This window comes from Sander lucioperca, chromosome 6, assembly GCF_008315115.2.
Source record: "Sander lucioperca isolate FBNREF2018 chromosome 6, SLUC_FBN_1.2, whole genome shotgun sequence".
Lineage (NCBI taxonomy): Eukaryota > Metazoa > Chordata > Actinopteri > Perciformes > Percidae > Sander > Sander lucioperca.
The window spans coordinates 39,809,111-39,829,916 of NC_050178.1; the positions used below are offsets into that span (position 1 = coordinate 39,809,111).

General features: G+C 41.4%; 1 protein-coding gene across 2 annotated transcripts; it reads right to left on the bottom strand.

Moving 5' to 3' along the window:
• Nucleotides 1-694: 694 nt before the first annotated feature.
• Nucleotides 695-19,915, bottom strand: zmynd8 (zinc finger, MYND-type containing 8). Of its 2 annotated transcripts, none has more exons than XM_036002321.1 (22): nucleotides 19,802-19,914; nucleotides 19,643-19,699; nucleotides 13,697-13,764; nucleotides 13,292-13,443; nucleotides 9,595-9,816; nucleotides 8,999-9,112; nucleotides 8,495-8,560; nucleotides 8,209-8,301; nucleotides 8,024-8,111; nucleotides 7,685-7,740; nucleotides 7,489-7,566; nucleotides 6,555-6,670; nucleotides 5,973-6,472; nucleotides 5,749-5,883; nucleotides 4,378-4,533; nucleotides 3,602-4,135; nucleotides 2,937-3,452; nucleotides 2,567-2,751; nucleotides 2,133-2,213; nucleotides 1,954-2,032; nucleotides 1,605-1,844; nucleotides 695-1,408 (listed from the first exon to the last, which is right to left on the bottom strand). In XM_036002321.1, the coding sequence occupies exons 1-22, from the start codon at nucleotides 19,813-19,815 to the stop codon at nucleotides 1,233-1,235; spliced, it is 3,726 nt and encodes a 1,241-aa protein (XP_035858214.1). In that variant the 5' UTR covers nucleotides 19,816-19,914; the 3' UTR covers nucleotides 695-1,232. The 2 variants fall into 2 exon arrangements, with proteins under 2 accessions (XP_035858214.1, XP_035858215.1); XM_036002322.1 differs by having other exon boundaries at nucleotides 1,388-1,528; nucleotides 19,802-19,915.
• Between the last annotated feature and the right edge of the window lie 891 nt (nucleotides 19,916-20,806).

A 20,806-nucleotide genomic window follows, 5' to 3' on the forward strand; every position in this document is an offset into this window, starting at 1 on the left:
AAAAACAAATATAAAGATTTACCGACTAAAAAGTTTGTGATTTATTTTTTTGTAAACAACCCTGAACTGAATTGGAATTTGCCTGAATTTTGATAAATTCAATTAGTCACCTATAGTAGACAATATACTGAACAATATCTAATTTGTAGATACTATTATACTATGGCTCTGGTCAATTTCTTTTAAAATGTGTCTTTCAGGTAACCATTCATTTGCATTTGTGAGCTGAAATTTGTCAAATTCATAAAACTCTGAATTCTTGACTTCTATCTGTGAGTGTTCTTCTGATATTTGATACATAACTGCAGAACTTTAACCTCTAATAAGTCTGTATTTAATGTCCTCATAAACCTCTTCTTCAGGACTCCTGACATACGATGTTCTGAAATTTCAAAATGTGCTACAGCTGTTAAGAGTTAAGAACACAGTCAGCGTAGAACTGACAATATATACATTTACATATAGCAAAAATCAATCCAAACACATGAACAGGTTTCTCTAAGACAACAATAAGATACAACTTAAGATGGGACTGTTTGTGACCAACAATTTTTCAAAATTGTATTATCTGAACTTGAGTTTTAGAAATTTTCTGTTAAAAACCAACTTACCTACACAACCTAGGGTTGTTGAAACTATGCTTATTTATTGCAGACTGCTTCATAACTAATTAGACCACAGTGTAACCATAGAATCAGTTTGTTTAAAATGTTTGTATTTGTTTTTTTTGCAGTATACAGCAGGCAACATTAGAATAACAAATAAATTAACATATAATACAAAATAAGGAATTTACAGTCATTTCTGTCAACCGTCTAATCTAAATCTGGGTGGTCCATTAGCATGGGTTACATTTTTGCAGTCTTAAACTGTTTAACTGTTGTCCTTTACACTATGTGTGTATGTATGTTTTGTGACACTCAGGCATGCTCTTAAGATCTGTATACTGACAGCTATAGACTGCAAAGGAGTGCATGAATATGCAGTATACATTTTTTTTAAACTGCCCCCTCTAGTGGTTACTAACTATCTGCTGTCAGTCTTGTTTCCACATTTAAAATGTAAAGACCACTGGGGGCAGTATGTGAGCCCTGAAAAGCAAACACAGTATATAAATTAAAATAATTTAGATTGCTCCCTTAACAGCTGCTGTGCTGCAGCTAACAGAAAAATGTACATACATATCCTTATAGTGGAATTTTTTTTTACATTTTCAAGTATGGTAAGCTCGTTTAGGACAAAGTGACAGCAACATTGTCAGTGCTCTTCTCCATCTCACAGTCTTTGTCTGATGGTGCAGAGACCGGCGTGTCTCTCAGAGAGTTCGGGCCACTGCTAGTCTGCCCTAAACCTTTGTGTGGGAGGTCTGCTGTCGACTCAGCCTCAGGTTCTTGCTGTGGGGCTGTGGCTACAAATAGAACAAAAGTGAAAAATATACATTACATATATGGACATGTCAAGTGTAATGTGGCTGATGACTATGCAGGCAAACAAAGGACTGGAGACTTCCAGTCAGGATTGCGAGCTGCTGTGAGAAAAAAATAATGTTATCAATTTGTGAATTGATCAATGTGTGAATGCCATCAACTGGACGGTGCCGTTACCTGATTGAGTGCAGGACTTCATGTGTTCTGGCCAGTGGGCTTGCTGACAGGGGTAATCACAGTAGCTGGTGTTCCAGCAGCAGTAGAAGATGGCCTCTTTCCTGCAGTTAGCACACCACTGTTTCTTCTTTGTCTCATCCACTGCTTGCTGCTTCTCCAGCTCCATCTGTTTCTTCACCTCAGTCACCATCCTCTCTCTCTCCTGTTCCAGACTTTGCCTCATCTCTGCCATTGTCAGCTCTACATTGAAGTATGCATACACATGATCAAACACAAGTAAAACTCATTACACAGTTTTGGGGAATGAAGATTACGTGCATAGTACTTTGCTGATCGATGAAGTTCTCACCAAGATTGTGCTTCATTTCTGACAACTCTTGTTGATGCAGCCACTGTAATTTTTCTATTTCGATTCTCAGTCGTCTTATCTGAATTAAAAACCCATGGGTAAGTTAAGGGTCACACGCAAAGCCAATGTTATGATCTGAATAGTATTCAGTCGCCACTGGGCCAAGAGCAAACACCTACCTCTGCTATTGTATTTCCTGAAGTACTCTTAGAAAGGTCATTGTAGATTTCAGTCATTGTACCTTTGATTGCATCCATTATCTGAAAAAAAGAGTATACCATAATATTATGATGTCTTGGTTATGGATGGTTATACAGTAATTGACATATGAACTACCAATACTAATCTGGTTTCTTTGTCTTGTCATCTTCAAGTCCCATTTTACGTACAAGTCAAACATATGTAGTTTGAAAGCTATCAAGGACTGGTATTTACTGTATCTAAGTGTATTAGACACCAGAAATTTGAACATTTCACCCCCAGAGAAATAAAACAAATTGCTTTCAGGGCTTGTTTTCATCTAGGTTATTTAGCCAAAGAATGATCAGTCAGTGCTGAAGTCCAGTGGATTTGGCACCTTACAAAACAAATGTAAATTAAAAATTATACTAACTTTATTTGTGTACTTGGCAATGTCTGCAGCTGCATCCGCTGAGGCAGTGGGGATATACAGGTCGGTTGCCACTGGTGAAGATGTAGCAGCTGTGCCTAAACTTGATGCTGCAATCATGGCAACAGAAGCAGGACTACTGGATACCAGGGTGACAGCCGACGTGGATGTGTCTTTTTGTTGAACAGCTAGAATTAGAAAAAAACTATTATTCAGAAACATCATTATGGACAAACTGAATTTGTGAAATATTTAGCACATTTGTTGCTGTAAAGGGTAAATTGTAATATTTTCAAAACACTATTATATGAAGGATTTTTTTTATATATACTGGCCCACGCTGTCAAGTCATACTTGAATACTTGTTATCTACCTTTAACAGCCTGTCTGGTCTGATAGCGTGTGCTTTGTGAAGACTGCTGTGCTGACGATGAGGATCCTACTGTCGAGCCATTCCCAGTGCCTTGTGTCTGGGTCAGCGCTTGACCCTGGCCTTGACTGGGCGACGACGCCTGCATCTGCGTGGTTGCCACAGGTTGCTGGTTCTGTTGCTGACGCTGCACCTTCTGCATGTGCCACTTCTGAGAGGAGGTCTGAAACTTGGCAGTGGGATTCCACACCACAGCTCTCTGCACCACCGGCACCGTCTCTCTGGGCAGCAGAGGACGCTGTTTTTTCAAAGCTGGTGTGGTGGCGGCTGAGGAGGACGAAGAGGGGGGTGTTGCGGTGGCACTGGACACAGTTGCAAGGCTTATGGTTGCGGGTGAGGGAGTAGTGAAGGAGACCATGGTGACAGGAATGGCCATAGGGGACTGTGTGGAAACACTAGAGGGTGTGGAGGGAGCTGTACTGTTTTGAGACGGGATTGTTGATGGGGTCAGGGCTTTACCTACAAGGCAAAGTACCTACATTATTTTTCAGTTCCGCCTGTAAAGTTGATGATGTTTTCACATGTTACATATGATAAAATTGGGCATTACATGCAGTGGGTGTTTGATTATTTCTTGAGGGATCAGCAGAGAAAAGTTCAACACTCACCTTCAGGTTTACCAGCAGATGACTCTTTAACAGTGGCGTTGTCTTTCCTGCTCCTCCTCCTGTTCTTGCCTCCCTGTTCCTCTCCGAGGTCAATAACCAGCTCTCTCTCTGAGTCAGAGTCCTCCACTGGCACAGGCTGCTTTGCCTCTTCTTTCACTTGAGCCTTCTCTCTGAGACCAGGTGATGATGGAGGTGCTTTGGTCTGCTCTGGGCTCTCCTTTTCCGAATCTGTGCTCATTTTCTCTTTAGGTGAAGCATTTGATGCTGTTGCAGTGGCGTCGCCTGCTGCAGTCTCGGATGCCACGAGCGAATCAGCTTTACCCTCCTTATCTTGACTCACGGAAGGTTGGTCTTTGACTTTACTTTTGGTAGGCTCCTTCTGGGCTTCATCATTGGGTGCTGCATCCCGGCCATCCTTGGTCTTTTGCTCCTCGTCGCTGGCATACTCACTGTCACTGGAGTCAGATTTATCAGAGTCTTCTGAGTCACTGTGTTCCACACCTTTATACACATCAACAGAGATCTCATCTATACCTGCAAAACAAAGTAATAGGATGGATATATCAAACCACCATTCAATATGTTATAGGGTTCAGTAAAGAGCAAGCAGAACTAAGCAAGTACCTGGATCAAAATTGTTCAATACCTCACCACAATACCACATCCCATCCCCAAAATGTGTTAAGCAACTCTTCCGTTACGGCAATGATTCTGCTGACAATCGACAATAGCAATACTTCAGAAATTGCTATTTTTTCTATGCATACTCTACTGACCCAACTGTGCCTTGCAACTCTCAATGGTTTTGTCCAAGTTCAGCTGGAAACGGCTCTTGATCTGTCTTTTTGGAGAGGTGAGGACTGGTGTGGCTCCTTGTTTCTGCTGAACCGTTTCACTAAGCTCCTTAAGGTCCATTTCTGCTTTACTCCGATCTGGAAGAAAACAACGTAAGATAATTCCAAACAGCAAAATCTGCACGAAAAAAAAGACAATTATTCCTAGCAGAATCATGTCCAATGGTAACCTGTATTTGCTCACATAAAATGTATTAAACACTCTAATGCATATTCTATGCGTTCTTTCTCCTCTGCTCTTCTCCCTGTACACCAACAGCTGCACCTCCGGTCACCAGTCCGTCAAGCTTCTGAAGTTTGCGGACGACACCTCCCTCATCGGACTCATCTCTGATGGAGACGAGTCCGCCTACAGGTGGGAGGCTGACCACCTGGTGACCTGGTGCAAGCAAAACAACCTAGAGCTCAATGCTCTAAAGACAGTGGAGATGGTTGTGGACTTCAGAAAGAACCCAGCCCCACCTGCCCCCATCACCCTCTGTGGCTCCACAATTGACACTGTGGAGTCTTTCCGCTTCCTGGGAACTACCATCTCCCAGGACCTCAAGTGGGAGCTGAACATCAGCTCCCTCGTGAAGAAAGCACAACAGAGGATGTACTTCCTGCGGCAGCTGAAGAAATTCAACCTGCCAAAGACAATGATGGTGCACTTCTACACAGCCATCATTGAGTCCATCCTCACATCCTCCATCACCATCTGGTACGCTGCTGCCACTGCCGAGGACAAGGGCAGGCTGCAGCGTGTCATTCGGTCAGCTGAGAAGGTGATTGGCTGCAATCTGCCGCCGCTCCAGGACCTATACGCCACCAGGACTCTGAAGCGTGCTGGAAAGATTGTGGCTGACCCCTCCCACCCCGGACACAAGCTCTTTGAGCCACTCCCCTCTGGCAGGAGGCTGAGGTCCATCAGGACCAAAACCTCACGCCACATAAACAGTTTTTTCCCCTCCGCCACTAGCCTTATTAACAAGGCCCGGAATCCATCCTGACTCTCTCCACACCCCACCTCTCATGCCACTGTACCTACTCTGCTGTAGCGTTCTTTTTTCCTTTTTACTACTGTTTAACTTATTTTACTATTTATTTAAATTTATTTTATCGTTATTAATACACACTGTGTGTATATGTTTATACTTATATTGTTCATATTCTTTTTATCCTTCTTATATTTGTATGTGTGACATGCTCCAACAACACCATGACAAATTCCTCGTATGTGCAACGTACTTGGCAATAAAGCCCTTTCTGATTCTGATTCTGATTCTGATTACATAATTGCCATAAAAGATTCACCTAGATTGAGGTTCAGAATGCTTCCTGTCGGTGGTGTCTTCTCCTGCTTGGGGGCGCCAGGAGCTTGAGAGTGGAATGGTTTAGGGCTGTCCAAGGAACTGCCTGCAGGACAAGGTCGAGGATGGGCAGGCGATGCTGTTAAGAGATATTTACTGTTAAATTAAGTCTCCTCCCATTAGACACGACATACTTGTTCCTACACTTAAATACACCCGGTGAAATACCTGTACAGTCCATGGACTCTTCTCCTGTACTGTACTGGCTGTTTGAAGCTTTTGTCTGGGACTTGTCAGCTGTGTCATGTTCCCCATCCGAACCAGTATGGGCAGAGGAGTTGGTGCTCATGGGGGAGCGAGGCATTTCACTGAGAGGGAGCCGTCGGCCTGCTGTGCTCCCTCCCACCCCAGCCCCAGACAGCATGGTCCTGGTCAAAGGGATCTTGGGTGATGCAGTCATATCAAAGCTCAGCTTAATCTTCTCCTGTTTCTCAGGTTTGATCGGGGTGGAAGAGGGGTTGGAGGGATCCAGCAGCATCTGGAAGTTGTTGTCAGGAGTGTAGGGGGTCCTGAAGGAGGCATAGTTAAATACTCCAAACTTCTTCCTCATGTTCTCCACATAGACCTCCATCTCTTGCATGGCACTGTTGAAGATGCTCTTGGTCTTCTTCACAGAGAAAGGAATCTCTTTGGACATGAGGTAGCAATTGTTTAAAGGAACCCAAGCCCTGAATGATAAAGATTCACATCATAAAGAAAGATTGACATGTGCCTAAGTAACTGAGTAACTGAAGCACAAAGGGCTGTTACCTGTCATGCTGACCAAAAAAGCGAGCATCCACTTGTCCATCTTTGTCCCGCAGAGCTTTAGCAGGCCAGAATGGAAATCCTTTCAGTTTGGCCCACACTAGAGGGTGTGGGTTACTCTGCAGACATACAGAAAAACACAGAAACTAAGGGCGCTTTCACACCTATAGTTTGGTGCGATTCGGGGGTGAAGTTGCAACATTGTTGCATTTTTCATTTGGTTCGGTTTTGCACTTTGTCAAACGCACCAAACACTGTAAAGAAATGACACGCGATCAAAACGGACGCTTGTTTATTGGACAGAAGTTTGTATTCTATCCTATTTATTTATATATTATCTCTTGTATATTCTGTATGTGTGCTGTGTGTCTGATATTTTGCTGCTGTAGCACTGACATTTCCCAATTTGGGATCAATAAAAGTCTCTCTATCTATCTATCTATCTATCTAAATATTCGAAACTCACCGACACTTGTGGTCTTAGAAATAATGGAGCAACACCAAATTTATAACGTCTTGGGTTTTCTGGTTCTGCTTTAGTGTTTCTAATATTTTAGAAGAAGGCGAACAATGAGCAGCTGACAGACAGCGAGTGAAAGAGATGATGATGTCACACAGACGACCAGCGATGTGTGCTCAGAACAGCTTATGGATCTGAAAGTAATCATCCCTTAAATCATACCTAAGTCACCTGAAGTGAACCAAACTCTAGTTCACTTGGAAGCAAACCGAGACCCTCGTTTTCAAGCGGACCAGATTTCGGATGAGCTTTCACGCCAGCCCAAACGACCAGGACTATCTGACCAAACGCTCCAGGGTTAGTTTTAAACGGACCAAACGAGGTAGGTGTGAAAGCAACCTAAGTGATCTATGTTTAAAAGGGTAAACAACTTGGTGGAATCATCAACAGAAACTGCAAGTTACTCAACTAGCTTACACAAGGCTCACAGAACCAGTTGTCTCTCTTTTGGCAAGCAGACAGATAACACTCAGGACAAACTTCAATCTCGTTCATCTGCAATTAAAGAATCAGAAGACATATAAAATCAAGTTTCAGCTGCCACGTTTAGTGTTTTAAATCAATCAACAAATCAAAATCCCAAAATCTTTTGTTACCCAAACCACATACCCACCTCATGTTCACAGATTTTTACTATCACTTTAGCTGTAGCTGTGAGTTTGTGATTGCCTGAAACAAGGACATACATTTATGATAAACAATTTTAATACACACTAGTGATAATTAAATATCATTGTTATTGTGACATTATTGATAACATCATGTTATCGTTTTACAAATCCTGTTACCCAAATCAATTATTCTGAGCAAATTGTAATTAAAAACTAATAAAATAAGTAATTGACATCTGACAATCAACAGTGGAACACAGTTGATTTAAATGAACATCAATGATATTGATTTAATCTGCTAGATTATTCTTGAATAAAAACTTCCACACAATGAAACATACCTCCATTGTATATAATACAGTTGTGCAAAATCCATTTTGCATCTGCCAAGAAGGCCTCTGTGCAGCCATACATTTTCTTTTTAATATTCTGCGATGCAAAAAGAAAAGATGGTGCCTGACTGACAAACTTTTTAACGTTGCTACATTCATGTTATCCGAGAAAAATGGGACAGTTTATGGTTTACCTTCTCAAGTGTGCAAAGATCCATAGGGTGAAAAATGTACTCTGCATAATCTGGATGCTGTTCAAGAGAGACAGGTTTCTGGAAGGGTTCGGTCTATAAAAGTGAGTAGACAGAAAAGAGAGTGAAGGAAAACAAACTCTCTGCACAACCTTCCCCTCTACTACACATGAACATGCTACCACCATGCTATTACTAAAACAAATCTAAAAGCCGCTTCAAACAAAAGGAGGAAAATCAGTGGAGGAAGAAATCATGACGGGGTCTTGTTAGTGGTGTAATTGATTACCCAATTAAAAGTCTTTCTCTGCGTGGAAGCTGCATGGGGGGAGCGAGATGACAAGCGGGGATGATCCTGAAAGAGAGTGAGAGGGGCAGCTGTATCCTCACCACCAGCTAGCATGTTTACCTTCATGGTTTCCAGCCATGACAGGCCCATTATAGTACAACGACTATGATTGTTAGTTATGTTATTAGAAATAATTTGCACATGCAAATCAATAATATATCATGCTTGACTGATATGTGGACAGGTAGTTCTTCAGCGTGCAGATCTTAACATCTGGCACGACTGATGGGAATATGATGGTTGCATAAGCCATCCAAAACTTAAGACTGGCCAGAAAAGAACACATGCCAATATCCAAGTGATTAATCTGAATGTACAAGTAGAAAAGGCAGAAATGAGAATATACAGTGTACCCCATCTGTAATTAGACTGTCTGCATCAAAACGATATCATCAGTTTGGTAGCATGAATTCCCTAGAAAGACAGAGGGACCAGAGTACTTACACCTGGCTGTTTCATCTTCTGAAGAGCAAACTTTAGTAGGTAAGACAGCTGCTCTATAGTTAGCATCATCATGGCTTTGCTCTGAGTCTCTATACACTCAGCAACTGTTATTTTCTGAAAGACATCAAGAGGAAAATAGTTGAAAACTTTTTTTTATCCCATCATTGCACAGAATGTACTGTATGTAGGCTCGACGTCAAACATTTATTGAAAGGTTCTCTGTACATTAAACAAATATTAAAACAGGTTTGGACTAAAGGCTTTGAAATATGGCTTAAAACACCCTTAAGGGGCTTTCACACCGGCGCACGATAACTCACTGCCTCCAGTCATTTCAATGAGGGGACTGCAGCAGATGGGAAGCGGTTTTGATCACGGCGGTCGGGGTATGAACCCACATGAACCTGCACAGGTTTTCCTCTGCTGCCCAGAGTTCACCGTGCTAAACTTCTGGCTGTACTTCGGGCGGCAGGAATCGCTTTTAAAAACGCTTTGCTTTTTTGGGAAAAACTACTTGCAGGTAGGCGGTTGTCAGGACGGTTTCCGCGCGGCGGTGTGAAACCAGCTTTACACTATACACATTCCTGGGTGAGTACCTCACACTCCGGACAGAACCAGTCGCCCTCGGGCTCGGCTGGTAGTTTGAGGCACTTGGCGTGGTATACCCTGGGGCAGAGCTCACAGCAGAGCACCTGGCCCTCGCGGTGGCACAGCCAGCAGTAGAAGTCATTCCTGCCGTCCTGCGGTACAACATCAACAGGGTCTGTGGTGAGTGCTGGCTGCTTCACATAGTAAAAGGGACCATGTCTTAGTTCTGACTGGAATGCGGGCAAAAGAAAGACAAAGTTGGGGAATGTCAAAATCAGCTTAGATTACAGTAGCCAAGCAGACATGCACAGCATCAAAAAAGGCACACTAAAGTCACTGAAGTCCAAAACACAGACTGCTGTGAGCCCTGATAAGTACAAGTGTTAGGCACTAACTGCTGGTTGATGAATTTAAAAGTCACATTTTTTCATTGTGATGGAAATGACATCAAAAGATGACAGGTCATGTTATTTATTCTAAGTCGTGTGACTTGCTCAGTTCTCTGATTTAAATCTGTGTTAAAGGACAAAACCATCACCAGTGTGCAGAAGGGTAAACAGTGTGGCCAGCCTTGATTAAACTAGCAAAGGCACAGATAGTTACAGTGGCTACTAGTAATCATTAACAAATGTCAACTTAATGTGCCAAGTGTAAGATACTAGCAATCATTTACCTACTGTGCATTTGTTAAGTACTTTAAACCCAAAGGAAGCAAAGAACGCACTTTGCACTTTCTCAGATTGCAGAGAAAGCATTTGTTGAATTTAAAGGTGCACAGATAGCAATTTATCAGACCTCAGAACACTTATTAAATTACTAGTACCAGTAGTATCCAATGAGATTAAACTATTACGTAAAAGTGACATCAATTTATTTTCATTTGGCAGACAATCCTAACACTATAAAATACAGGGACATAACACGGTAATGGGCTATAGTCCATGACATACTGTTCCTAAAATACTTAAATATTTGGATCTCAATGGAGCAGACAAGAGGTGGAAATTGCAGGTTAACTTATGATATAATAATATCACAATATTTAGCCCCTGATGGAATCAGAAATAAGACTTATAACGGCTGATGTTAAACAGCATGTATCAAAATGCAAAGTTTCAGTTAAATGGAAACGTGCCATTATTCAGATGTCAACCAGCCACAATCTTGCAAACAACCAAGATATACAGTAGAACAGTTAAGAGCATAAATGTCTGCAAAAAGGAAAGAAATACCTCTGCCTCAGAATCACAAGAGAATGTACCATGCCTGATGCCAGTTTAGCAATAACATAAAGCAGGACACAATATCACTTTGTCCCAACCCTTGAGCAAACTGTAGAGTGCTGGTGAAAGTTAAGAAGGGGCTAATTTAAGAGGAAATGTCTACATACACAACATCTCAGTTATTTTATTTTTTTAGGGCTTTTTTCTCCTTTATTTAGAACAGCTGAAGAGAGACAGGTAAGAGGAGAGAGAGGGGGGATGACATGCAGCAAAGGACCTTTTCGAACCCGGGCCGCTGGCAAGGACTTAGCCTACATGGGGCTCGCGCTCTATCAGTTGAGCTAGAGGCCACCCCAACATCTCACTTTTTACAAGAAATTAAATTCATTTAATTGAAAGAAGTTCACCCCTATCTGCTCCAGTGGAGCTGCTAATTATCCAAGAGTTTAGATTGTGATTATACTGGGGAGCTCCCAGGTGTGTATGCGTGTAACTGTGCCTAATGTGTGTTGATGTGGAGCAGGGCGTTCCTGCAAAAGAGCATTCATGCTCAGTGAACCTACCCTAAATAAAACAGGCCTTCACATATCGACAGAATATGAAGAACTGATCACAACCAACCACTTCTTTCCCACAGCAAAAAGATTGTGTCATCAAAAGTATCTGAACTATCGCAGGAGGTTCTCAATTTCTTTTCAGCCAAGAACCCCTTACAAAAGAATTAACCGGGGAAATAAATAAAAAAAATAATTTCACGATAATTAAAATGGATGAATCTGAAAACTTTGCATGGAACCCTGAGTAGCACAGACTGCACTTTGAGAATCACTGCTCTATTGGGTCTATCTTATATAAACTTAAAATGAGGGGCTAATGGGGTAGCTTGTGATAGTTTGATTTTATTTCTGAATATTGCAGTTATAATATATAGTTGCGTCCAAAATGTTCACTGAAACAATTCAGTATTCACTGTAATTTATTATTCAGTATTCACTGTAACTGTAAGTATTTACTGTTTACAGTAAAGAAAGATGTTATCTGGCTACTTCAGCTAAGAAAACACTTGCAGTAAAAGAAAGTGCAGATAAAATTCAAAGAAAATGAAAACTAGCAGCAGACTATGAACTAATGTCCTGCAAAGTAAGTAAAAAAAAGTTGAAAATACAGAGCTGGAAATGTTTTCTTGAGTAAGATTTCCACATAGATATTTGTGTTATTGATGTTTTGTCAGGCTTTCACAAATTGAAAGTGAAAATTAACCTTACAAACAACAAATATATACAGGTAAACTAAAAAATATTTGTAAAATACAAAACCTAATGTCAATTTGGTGCAAAATTCATCTGGAGTTAAACCAACCCCCAAATAACAACAAATAATGTTAACTATTTCACAGTACTTGATATTATTCTGTTGTAATCACCGAAAATAACACTGACATCCTCACCAACAACATAAATATCTCATTTGAATTGAATTTTTTTGGATGCTTTGAGCATCACAAAGTTTCTTGTTTGATGGTGGCAACAGAAGTCTCAGTTGCAGACATCTCAGACCTTCGGCAGGTAAAACCAAAACTATCCACATTGGGGGTAAGAAGCAAAATATGTTTTTAGTAGTGCTGTCAAACGATTAAAATATTTAATCGCGATTAATCGCATTAATGTCATAGTTAACTCGCAATTAATCGCACATTTTTATCTATTCTAAATGTTTCTAGATTTCTTTTTGTCCAATTATTTTTTCTCATTTTAATGCTCTTATCAACATGGAAAAATGGATCGGCTTGCTTTGTGCTTTTGTAGCCTGGCTTCCACGAGGGGGCAGAGAATTCGCATCAGTTGTGTGCTTGGCCATCGAGTGGGACTTCAGACTGGACGTGCTGCGATGATAGCTCAGTTCACAACGACAAAACACACAGATCACTTTGGTCTTGTCAAAGGAACCATTTGGCAACTTTTTAAAAGTCAACTTTCCATTCAGAATCTTACTGGCATGCATTTCGGCGTCTCTCACTCGCCATCCACTCAAAACGTAACGTTAGCCTACTACTCTTTGGCCGGCTCGCAAGCCCAAACAAGTGTGTGCGGCGTGCCTGTTGTTTTGTTTCCGGTCTAGCTAGATCCGGTGTGGTGTTGTAGTTTTTCTAACGTTACTAGTTGTTGCAACAGCATGTGAAAAAAACTACAAAGTTTGCTAGGCTAAAAAGAACGTTAATCTCACGATAAAAAAATTGACGCCGTTAAAATGGGTTTGCGTTAACGCCGTTAATAACGCATTTTACTGACAGCACTAGTTTTTAGTGATTTGGACAGTTGTATACTGTATACATTGTATCCATGTATGTCGTTAAGGTGCTTGACCTCTTGATTATTAAAAAAAGTTGTTGTCTAGTGTAAGTCTGAATATCAATAGACAATCAATCAATCAATCAGGTTGAGAGTAATAGCAGTTTAAATCCTGTTTTTTTTGTGTTTGTTACCTGGTCTTTGCTGCTGCTAACAGCCCCTGGTTTCTTCTTTTTTTTCATTGGGCAGGGAGATGTTTCAGCAGAGGAGTGACCATTAGATGAGTGAGAGGGACTTGGTATCTTTCGTTTTTGGGTCATCCGTTCTGTCGACCCCGTGTCTGAAACTACAGACAAAAGGTCAAAGATTACACAAACCGGGAAGGGTACACTGATGGCCTACTTGATGGAGGAAAAAAATTCCAGAAATGACGCACCACAGTTTTCCTGCACTCTCACAGTCGGGTGAGGCCAGTAAGCATGGTGAGTTTTATAATAATAAACCAGGACAACCAAAACCAATTCACATTTTAGTGCATAATTTCACAAATATACAAACAGAGCTTTGCCATCCTATCCAAAAACAAAGTATGTTCTTACCTTTGGATCGTGTTGAGATCTCCATTCCTTCTCTTGTAATCTCAGTTGTCTCCTCTTCCTGTGCCACACTAATGCAGAGAAGTCAAAGGTTTACCAGTCAAACATAAGCTCTGTACAAAATTCATATAAACATGTTCAAACCACTACTTCTGACAAAGTACTATGCTTATGAAATAGGTTTCAAAAGCTTAGAATGATAAGAATGATTAGGTGTAAATCGGAAAATTAAGTTATCACCAGTAATGGCTTGCTAGATTATATCTGTGAAGGGTTACAATTTTTCACCAAGCATTGTTGTCTGGGATGGTGAAATACCAGAAAATGACTTGTATATTCTAATTCCACCAGCACTGCGTGTGTGCAGCTGACAAAACCATTGTTTTCAACGTTTTCTACTCTGCTGAAGGTTACTTGATTTCAATAAACAAATCAAAAAATGATACAAAATAGATTAACTGCGTTGCATGAGAACATCTGGAAAGAGTCTCAAAAATGCCTAATGCCAGACATGATACAGATACTGTACAGACTTTTTTACCAAAAATGAACTGCAACTACTTTCAAGACCCTTCATAACTGACAATACTGATAACATAGCAATTATATCACTCAAAACATTCATCAACAGTTTAAAGACGCATACAAAAAATTATGTTAAGGTCTAAAGTAGAAATAGTACGACGGCGTATCGGGGCCATTGTAGGTAAAAAATTATAATAATTAAGGAGCCAGGGCGAGGTGGATCATATTCTGAGAAAAAACTTTCTGAGATTAAAGGCGTAAATGTACGAGAAAATGCATTAATTTGTGATAAATAAACTCAGAAATGATGTGAGATTGTCAAGGAACCACATCGCTTCACTTTGCAAGATTGGATCAACCTCATCACACCACAGACGTCGCCACTTGCAGTGTATAGCGGTATCCTTGCATCTGGCCATTGCGTTGTAGTTCCTGTCCTGGTGCCAGAATAGTGGGGGGACAACAAGTTATGGTAACTTTATTAACCAGCAGCACGGCCAGATCGCAGTCAGATGCGCCCTGCCATGTGCATCCGGAGCGTGCCAACACTTAGCAGGGCGCACCTGACTGCAATCTGGCCGCGCCACTGGTTATTTTGTGGCCAGGCTTCCTTGGCGCACCTTTGGGGCACTTAAACATGGGGAGGGATCAGAAAGAAGCGGTAATATAGGTGAATCAGAGGCTGCGACAATCATGGCTTATCACATTCACTACTTTCACCTCCTTTAATCATAGAGATATCCCATCATGGCGCGCTGACAGTTCTGAACCCGAACAATCTCTATCACAATTGAAAAATGTGGAGCTCAAGGCAACATTTTGGCCAGCCTCGTTTACCCGACATTTAGGATGGAGACACCAAGTCCACCTGTCCACCTGTCCATTTTAACACGTCTGACAGCGTGTATCACATAACCATTCACATACATTGGGCATGTGCATGCCGGTGTAAACAGAAAGCAGATTGTCTGATGTTGCTCTGCGGTTGAAAATCATGAATGTATAAGTTGAAAATACAGAAAATACTTTGGAGAAAGAACAACAATGGCGAAAAGTAAGACCAGGGATTTATTTGGTTGGACCAACAACGAGGTGAAATTGTTACTGAAAGGTATGTAAGCCTACACCTAACCGATAAGACTGACTGACATGCGTCGTTGTTTCCAAACGTCTCCGTTTCTGCCCGTCCAGAATACAAAGCAACCCCGGAGTTTTCAAACCTAAACAGGGTCAGCAGTGTTTCCAAATGTCTCAGTTTTAGTGCCTCGGAAACGCCAGCATAGTGTAGGCGCGAGGCGTGAACGTAGCAAAAGATATTTGTTTTTAAATAAAAACCTAGTAGTGTGGATCTAGCCATTCCTGCAGATGGAACATATACCTGCTGCCTTCAGATGGCTGTAAAGAGAGTCACCAGTGTAAAGGAAAGGCCTTACAAATAGTAATAAGGCTCACTAGAGAACACAAGTGTTAAAAAATGACACGTTGAAAAGAACCCTTCCCAGCATCTGCAAAGCTAAAACTACCAAAAACAGCCCAAACTTAGATGGAGCACGCAGAATCTCCTCACGACGTGACGTCGTCATCCTAACCCCCCCACCACCAATGTTTAATGCAAGTCGGCGCCTTTACTAATGCACAAAAGCTATCACCTCATCCAAATCAGTATGATGTTTTCTTCTGAAAAGGCCCAATTCACAGCAATGTCTCTTCAAAGTCTGGATGCTACAAATTAATTTAATTATAATTAATTACAGGCAAAATATAAGGCAAGCAGCGTTGTCTGTGGTATGATGAGGTTGATACAACCTTGCAAAGTGAAGCGGTGTGGTTCCTTGACAACAACAAAACACTTTAATCTCAGAGAATTTCTGAATTTCTTCTTGCAAATTTATGACTTCATAATCTCAGAAAATATAAATGTTATTTTTCGTGAATTTACCACTTTAATCTCAGAAAATATACAAGTTGTTTTCTCGTAAATGTATGACTTTAATCTTTTTTCTCTGAATATTACCCCCGGCTCCGTAAACAATTTTTTTTTTAACCTAAAATGGCCCTAATACACTGTCGTGAAATAGACCTCAACTCTGTGACTCAGACATCTTCTAAATAAACGTTAAAAAGATTTTAGAATTAATTAAAGCTTAAGTTAACCATACTGTAGCAATGGCAGCTCAATGTGTATGGCCATCTCCAATCATAAATACCAGGCACCTTTCTCCACTGACTCACCATCTATGATTAGTGAACATGAAAACACAGAACAGTGAATCTGCAGTTTGAACCTTCTGACATCACGTGAAAAGCATGCAAACAAGACTTCCATGCTGTTTTAAAACAACCATGTCATTTTCATTGATCAAGTGACCTAATAACAAGACAGCATATCACAACGGATTACACAATCACAGGCCCAGTTCTGTTGAGAAACATTGCCTTATAATGCTGTGATCCAGCTTCTATTCAAAATCTGGCCAACAGGTTTTTCTCAGAGTCAGTTCAACATGATTCACCTTGGTCTGCAGGCACCCAGTTGTCGATCCTATTATTGTTGCCATTTTCTCTGACGCTACAGCGGATGCCCATTTTTATTTCACTTACTCCCGAGGTAAGCACCATTTGAATGTTTTGTGTGAAAAAATACACACACACAAAAAACTGCTTTCATTTCAATTATCTTGTTCACCAACCTCCTACACCTACTGCTCCTCCATCACTATAGAAGGATGAAATAGCACACAGGAACACAGCACATCTGCAGTGACAGACAGGAGTGCAGTGAAATGGCTTTACTGGCCTCCTCATCTAACCTGTCTGGACAGCCTCAGACAATCTACCCAATCAACATCCTGTCCAGGACAGGAAATACAGCAACAAAAGAAAAAGAGAAAGACAGGGAGAGGGACAGGTCCAAGAACGGAAATCAATGCTGCCCATCCTGACAAAAACATATTTAAAACAAACCCTAACCACAGAGCACACACCTACTGGTACAATCCTTTCCACACCCCATTGCCACAACATCCATGCTTTAATGTAGGAAATCAACAGCATACCTTTTTTCCTTACTCACATACAGATTCTTCTGCCTATTCTTTTATCTTTTTCAATTATTGAGGGCGTTGGGGGATGAGGGAAAAGATGGGTCCAGGTTTCCCAGAAGGCCTTCTCTCCCTGCTGCTGTCTCCTGCAATTGTCAATCTTTAACCTCGGCTGCAAGCTGCCGATTGGCTTGAGCACCACACGGAGAAGCCTGATTGGGTGCTCAGCTCAGTGTGCCACACAGGCTCTCTTCTCCCCGCTCTCCCCAGCTACAGTGCTGCAATGCAGAGAGGACTGCTCCTCAGTGTTGCCAAAAACCTCCTGAAAACCAAGTCTCTCACTCCCTTTAAACACCATACAGACATATACCAGCCGTGTGCCTTTTACCAGACATGTAAGATGCAGCTCTACAGGCATGACAGATTCCCTGCCTCGATGTGTTCTCAGCCAGTGTATGTGTATGGCATCCATTTTGAACACTCTCTCTCGCTCTCTCTCTCTCTCTCTCTCTCTCGCTCTCTCTCTCTCTCTCTCTCTCTCTCTCTCTCTCTCTCTCCTCTCTTTCTCTCTCTGACCACTGTGCGCACCGCACACACAGCACGTACACACGACACCAGTGAAATCTGCTGCAAAAGACCACATGCAGCTTATTATGTGCCCCAGCATGTTGATATGCAGCATTGGCCTGACACTGGACACAAAGACAGGACTGAAAATGTCACAGGCCTCCCAGACAGCATGGAAGGCATAACTCCCTCCCTCCCTCTCTCTTTCTCTCCACAATGCTTCTTCAACATTTACGGTCTCATAATTAATATCTGCCTAGATATTTTGAGTGTGAGCAACAGTAAGCCAAAAACAACACAAATAAACAACTGAGAGCAACCTTCTGTACATCTTTCTGTAACAGGTATTTGTGTTTGATCAAATGTATGCATTTTCATTTAATCAATACAGAACATGAAAGCATGAATACAAAAATGCACACAATTGAAACACATTGGTAGGCTACACATTCAGTGCAACACAAGTATAAACCATCCTTCAAAACAGAAACACATCCGGGCCAAAATGTCAAGGCCAACTACATCATCTACGCAGGTCCAAGAAGGTCAACCGGTGGATATTTCAAAGACGGACACCAAACTAAATAGGCTGTGTGGGTCGGTGTAATGCAGATTTAAGTGTGCCTACAACAATTTTCACACCATAGTGGAATGAAGGGATTAAAGGAATTACCAAGCACCATTCACAAAACACTGAGTGGAGGATTTTTTGTTTCAGTCAATGCAGACTGCTCCTGAACCCTGGTCAAGCAACATCATATGCGCCATTATATCCAGGCCATAGTTCCCCTGGTTATATTTACAACAGATACTTTGTCAGATATCATCCACTTATAATGACAAAACAAATATCACATATATATTATTATTATTATTATTATGGAATATATTGAATGTTCAATAATAAAATAACAATATTGATAAACTGGCAAAAATAGATACAATCAATCACTAAATTTAATGTTTGTTTTTTTTATCTGATCCATGCATATAGAAAACCAACATCATTATATATGAACAGAATCAATCTAACCTGGTCGACTTCAAACTGGTTTTCAAGCCTCTCTGGATGAGATGAGGTTTCTATGCAGAGCCTTTTCAGAGGAAGTCCTTCCCTTCTTCCTTCCTTCTCTCTTACATACAAATACTCAGTGTGCTTGGAGCAGAGGGACAGAAAGGGGAAGCTCTTTAAAATGGCTGACACTCGGCAGCAGAGAACACTGGGAGGCAGTGCACACCATTAGGCTAAGGCAATTTCTCCAACCCTGTGATAAATAAACTGCTAAAGGCATATTTAGTCCGTAAACAATTGGTATTTTAGAACACTGGTGAGCAGCTTACAGCATTAGGCCTGTTTATTCACCAAGTAAAAAAAGGGAATTATGGTGAGGTGAACTAGGTTTTGGGTGACGTGTAGAAATATTAAACAACTACACAATTTACAGTTCTTCATTGCCATGTTAGTCTGGCAAACAATTAACAACAGCCTTGCTCTCATGCCAGTTTGAGGCCTAAATTAAACTTGCTGTGCTGTCAGTTTACCATCTGTTAATTCCTCTGGGGACTCCCCTCTGCACTGCTCCCTGTCTCTCCCATCCTGCCTGGATCCCTCACCAGGCCTGCAATCTTGACAGCATAGGCCAGGGGTAGCCACAAAAAAAATCCTCTTTTGATCTTGACAAAAGAAAGCAGGTTTTCTCAGTCAGTATGAATATACAATGACCTCACACTTGACCTGTGACCCTGTACTGTATGTGTCCAGACAGCCACCCAGTAAACAGAGGCAGTATGCTGTACTGTACCATGCTATGCTCACCTTCCAAGCTCCACTCCTATGCTGTTGGGTGACAAATACTCTTTCCCCTCCCCCAGTCTGTCAGATAAACCTGTATTATTACTCAGGCACGGATCACACACAGTGGCTGGTGCCTTATCAACAGTGTTGTATATGTAAAAGAATGAAAATAAGGCTTACCTCTGTGGATGCATGGCTACAAACTCTGTGTGATATGTCAATGCTTATTAAAACATGGAGGACAGCCCTGTCAGCCCTCACCCTGCTCAGAGCACAGCCACGGCTCTCAAAGCTGTCCGACTCACTGCTCTGATATAAGGCACACTAAGACTGGCCATGCATGCCGACAGAATGTAAGGCAGCTGCTGATTGGCTAGCGCATTTCCTGGCTGCTTGTCTTTTGTTTAGCACAGGCAAGCTGAAACACAGTACTCAGAGCAAGAGGAGCTAGGCCCAGATCAAAATAGTCAGCTTCTGCACACCTATCAGCTACCAAGAAGACTGCATACAGCAGTTGTTGTTTCATAAACTTGCTATAACATAGGACACATGTAGCTGTGAGGGGTTGTCAGCAGACGTGTACACAAAGAACAGGCCTATGGCTGTATTCCGAAGGAGGAATTTGTCTCACTGTTCCCACCCTCAAGTTCATGGGAAAGATAAAAAACTGCTATATCAATAAAAGCAATGTGTAAACAGGCACTAAATTTCTTTGGCTCAATGCTAAAAATGCAGACTAATAAACAGTCGTGATTTTCCTGACACTGGCTTTTGAAGTGGTGTCCTTACACACATAGGCCACGATTATTCTGTTAAAAAACTTTGACTTTCGGTTTCTGTTACATTATTCCACCTTGGAGCATGATTCAAGAAGATTTTCAATGACTTACAAGAAAATGTCTGGTACCTCAAAAGACATAGCACAGTTCTCCTGCATTTGCAATTTTAGGAGCTTCTTGTTTTCTTTTTTGTTTGCCTAATGTTTGCTATCTTTAGAAACATGTGATCTCATATTTACGTTATTACAGCTTATAACTTTGCTTTTGTAAATTAATTTCACATAAGTCAAGGGGGCAGCAGTAGCTCAGTCCATGGGGACTTGGCTTGAGAACCGGAGGGATGCCAGTTCAAGCTAGCAGCAGGGAGGGATTAGTGTCTTGCTAAAAAGATAGACATGTATGCTTA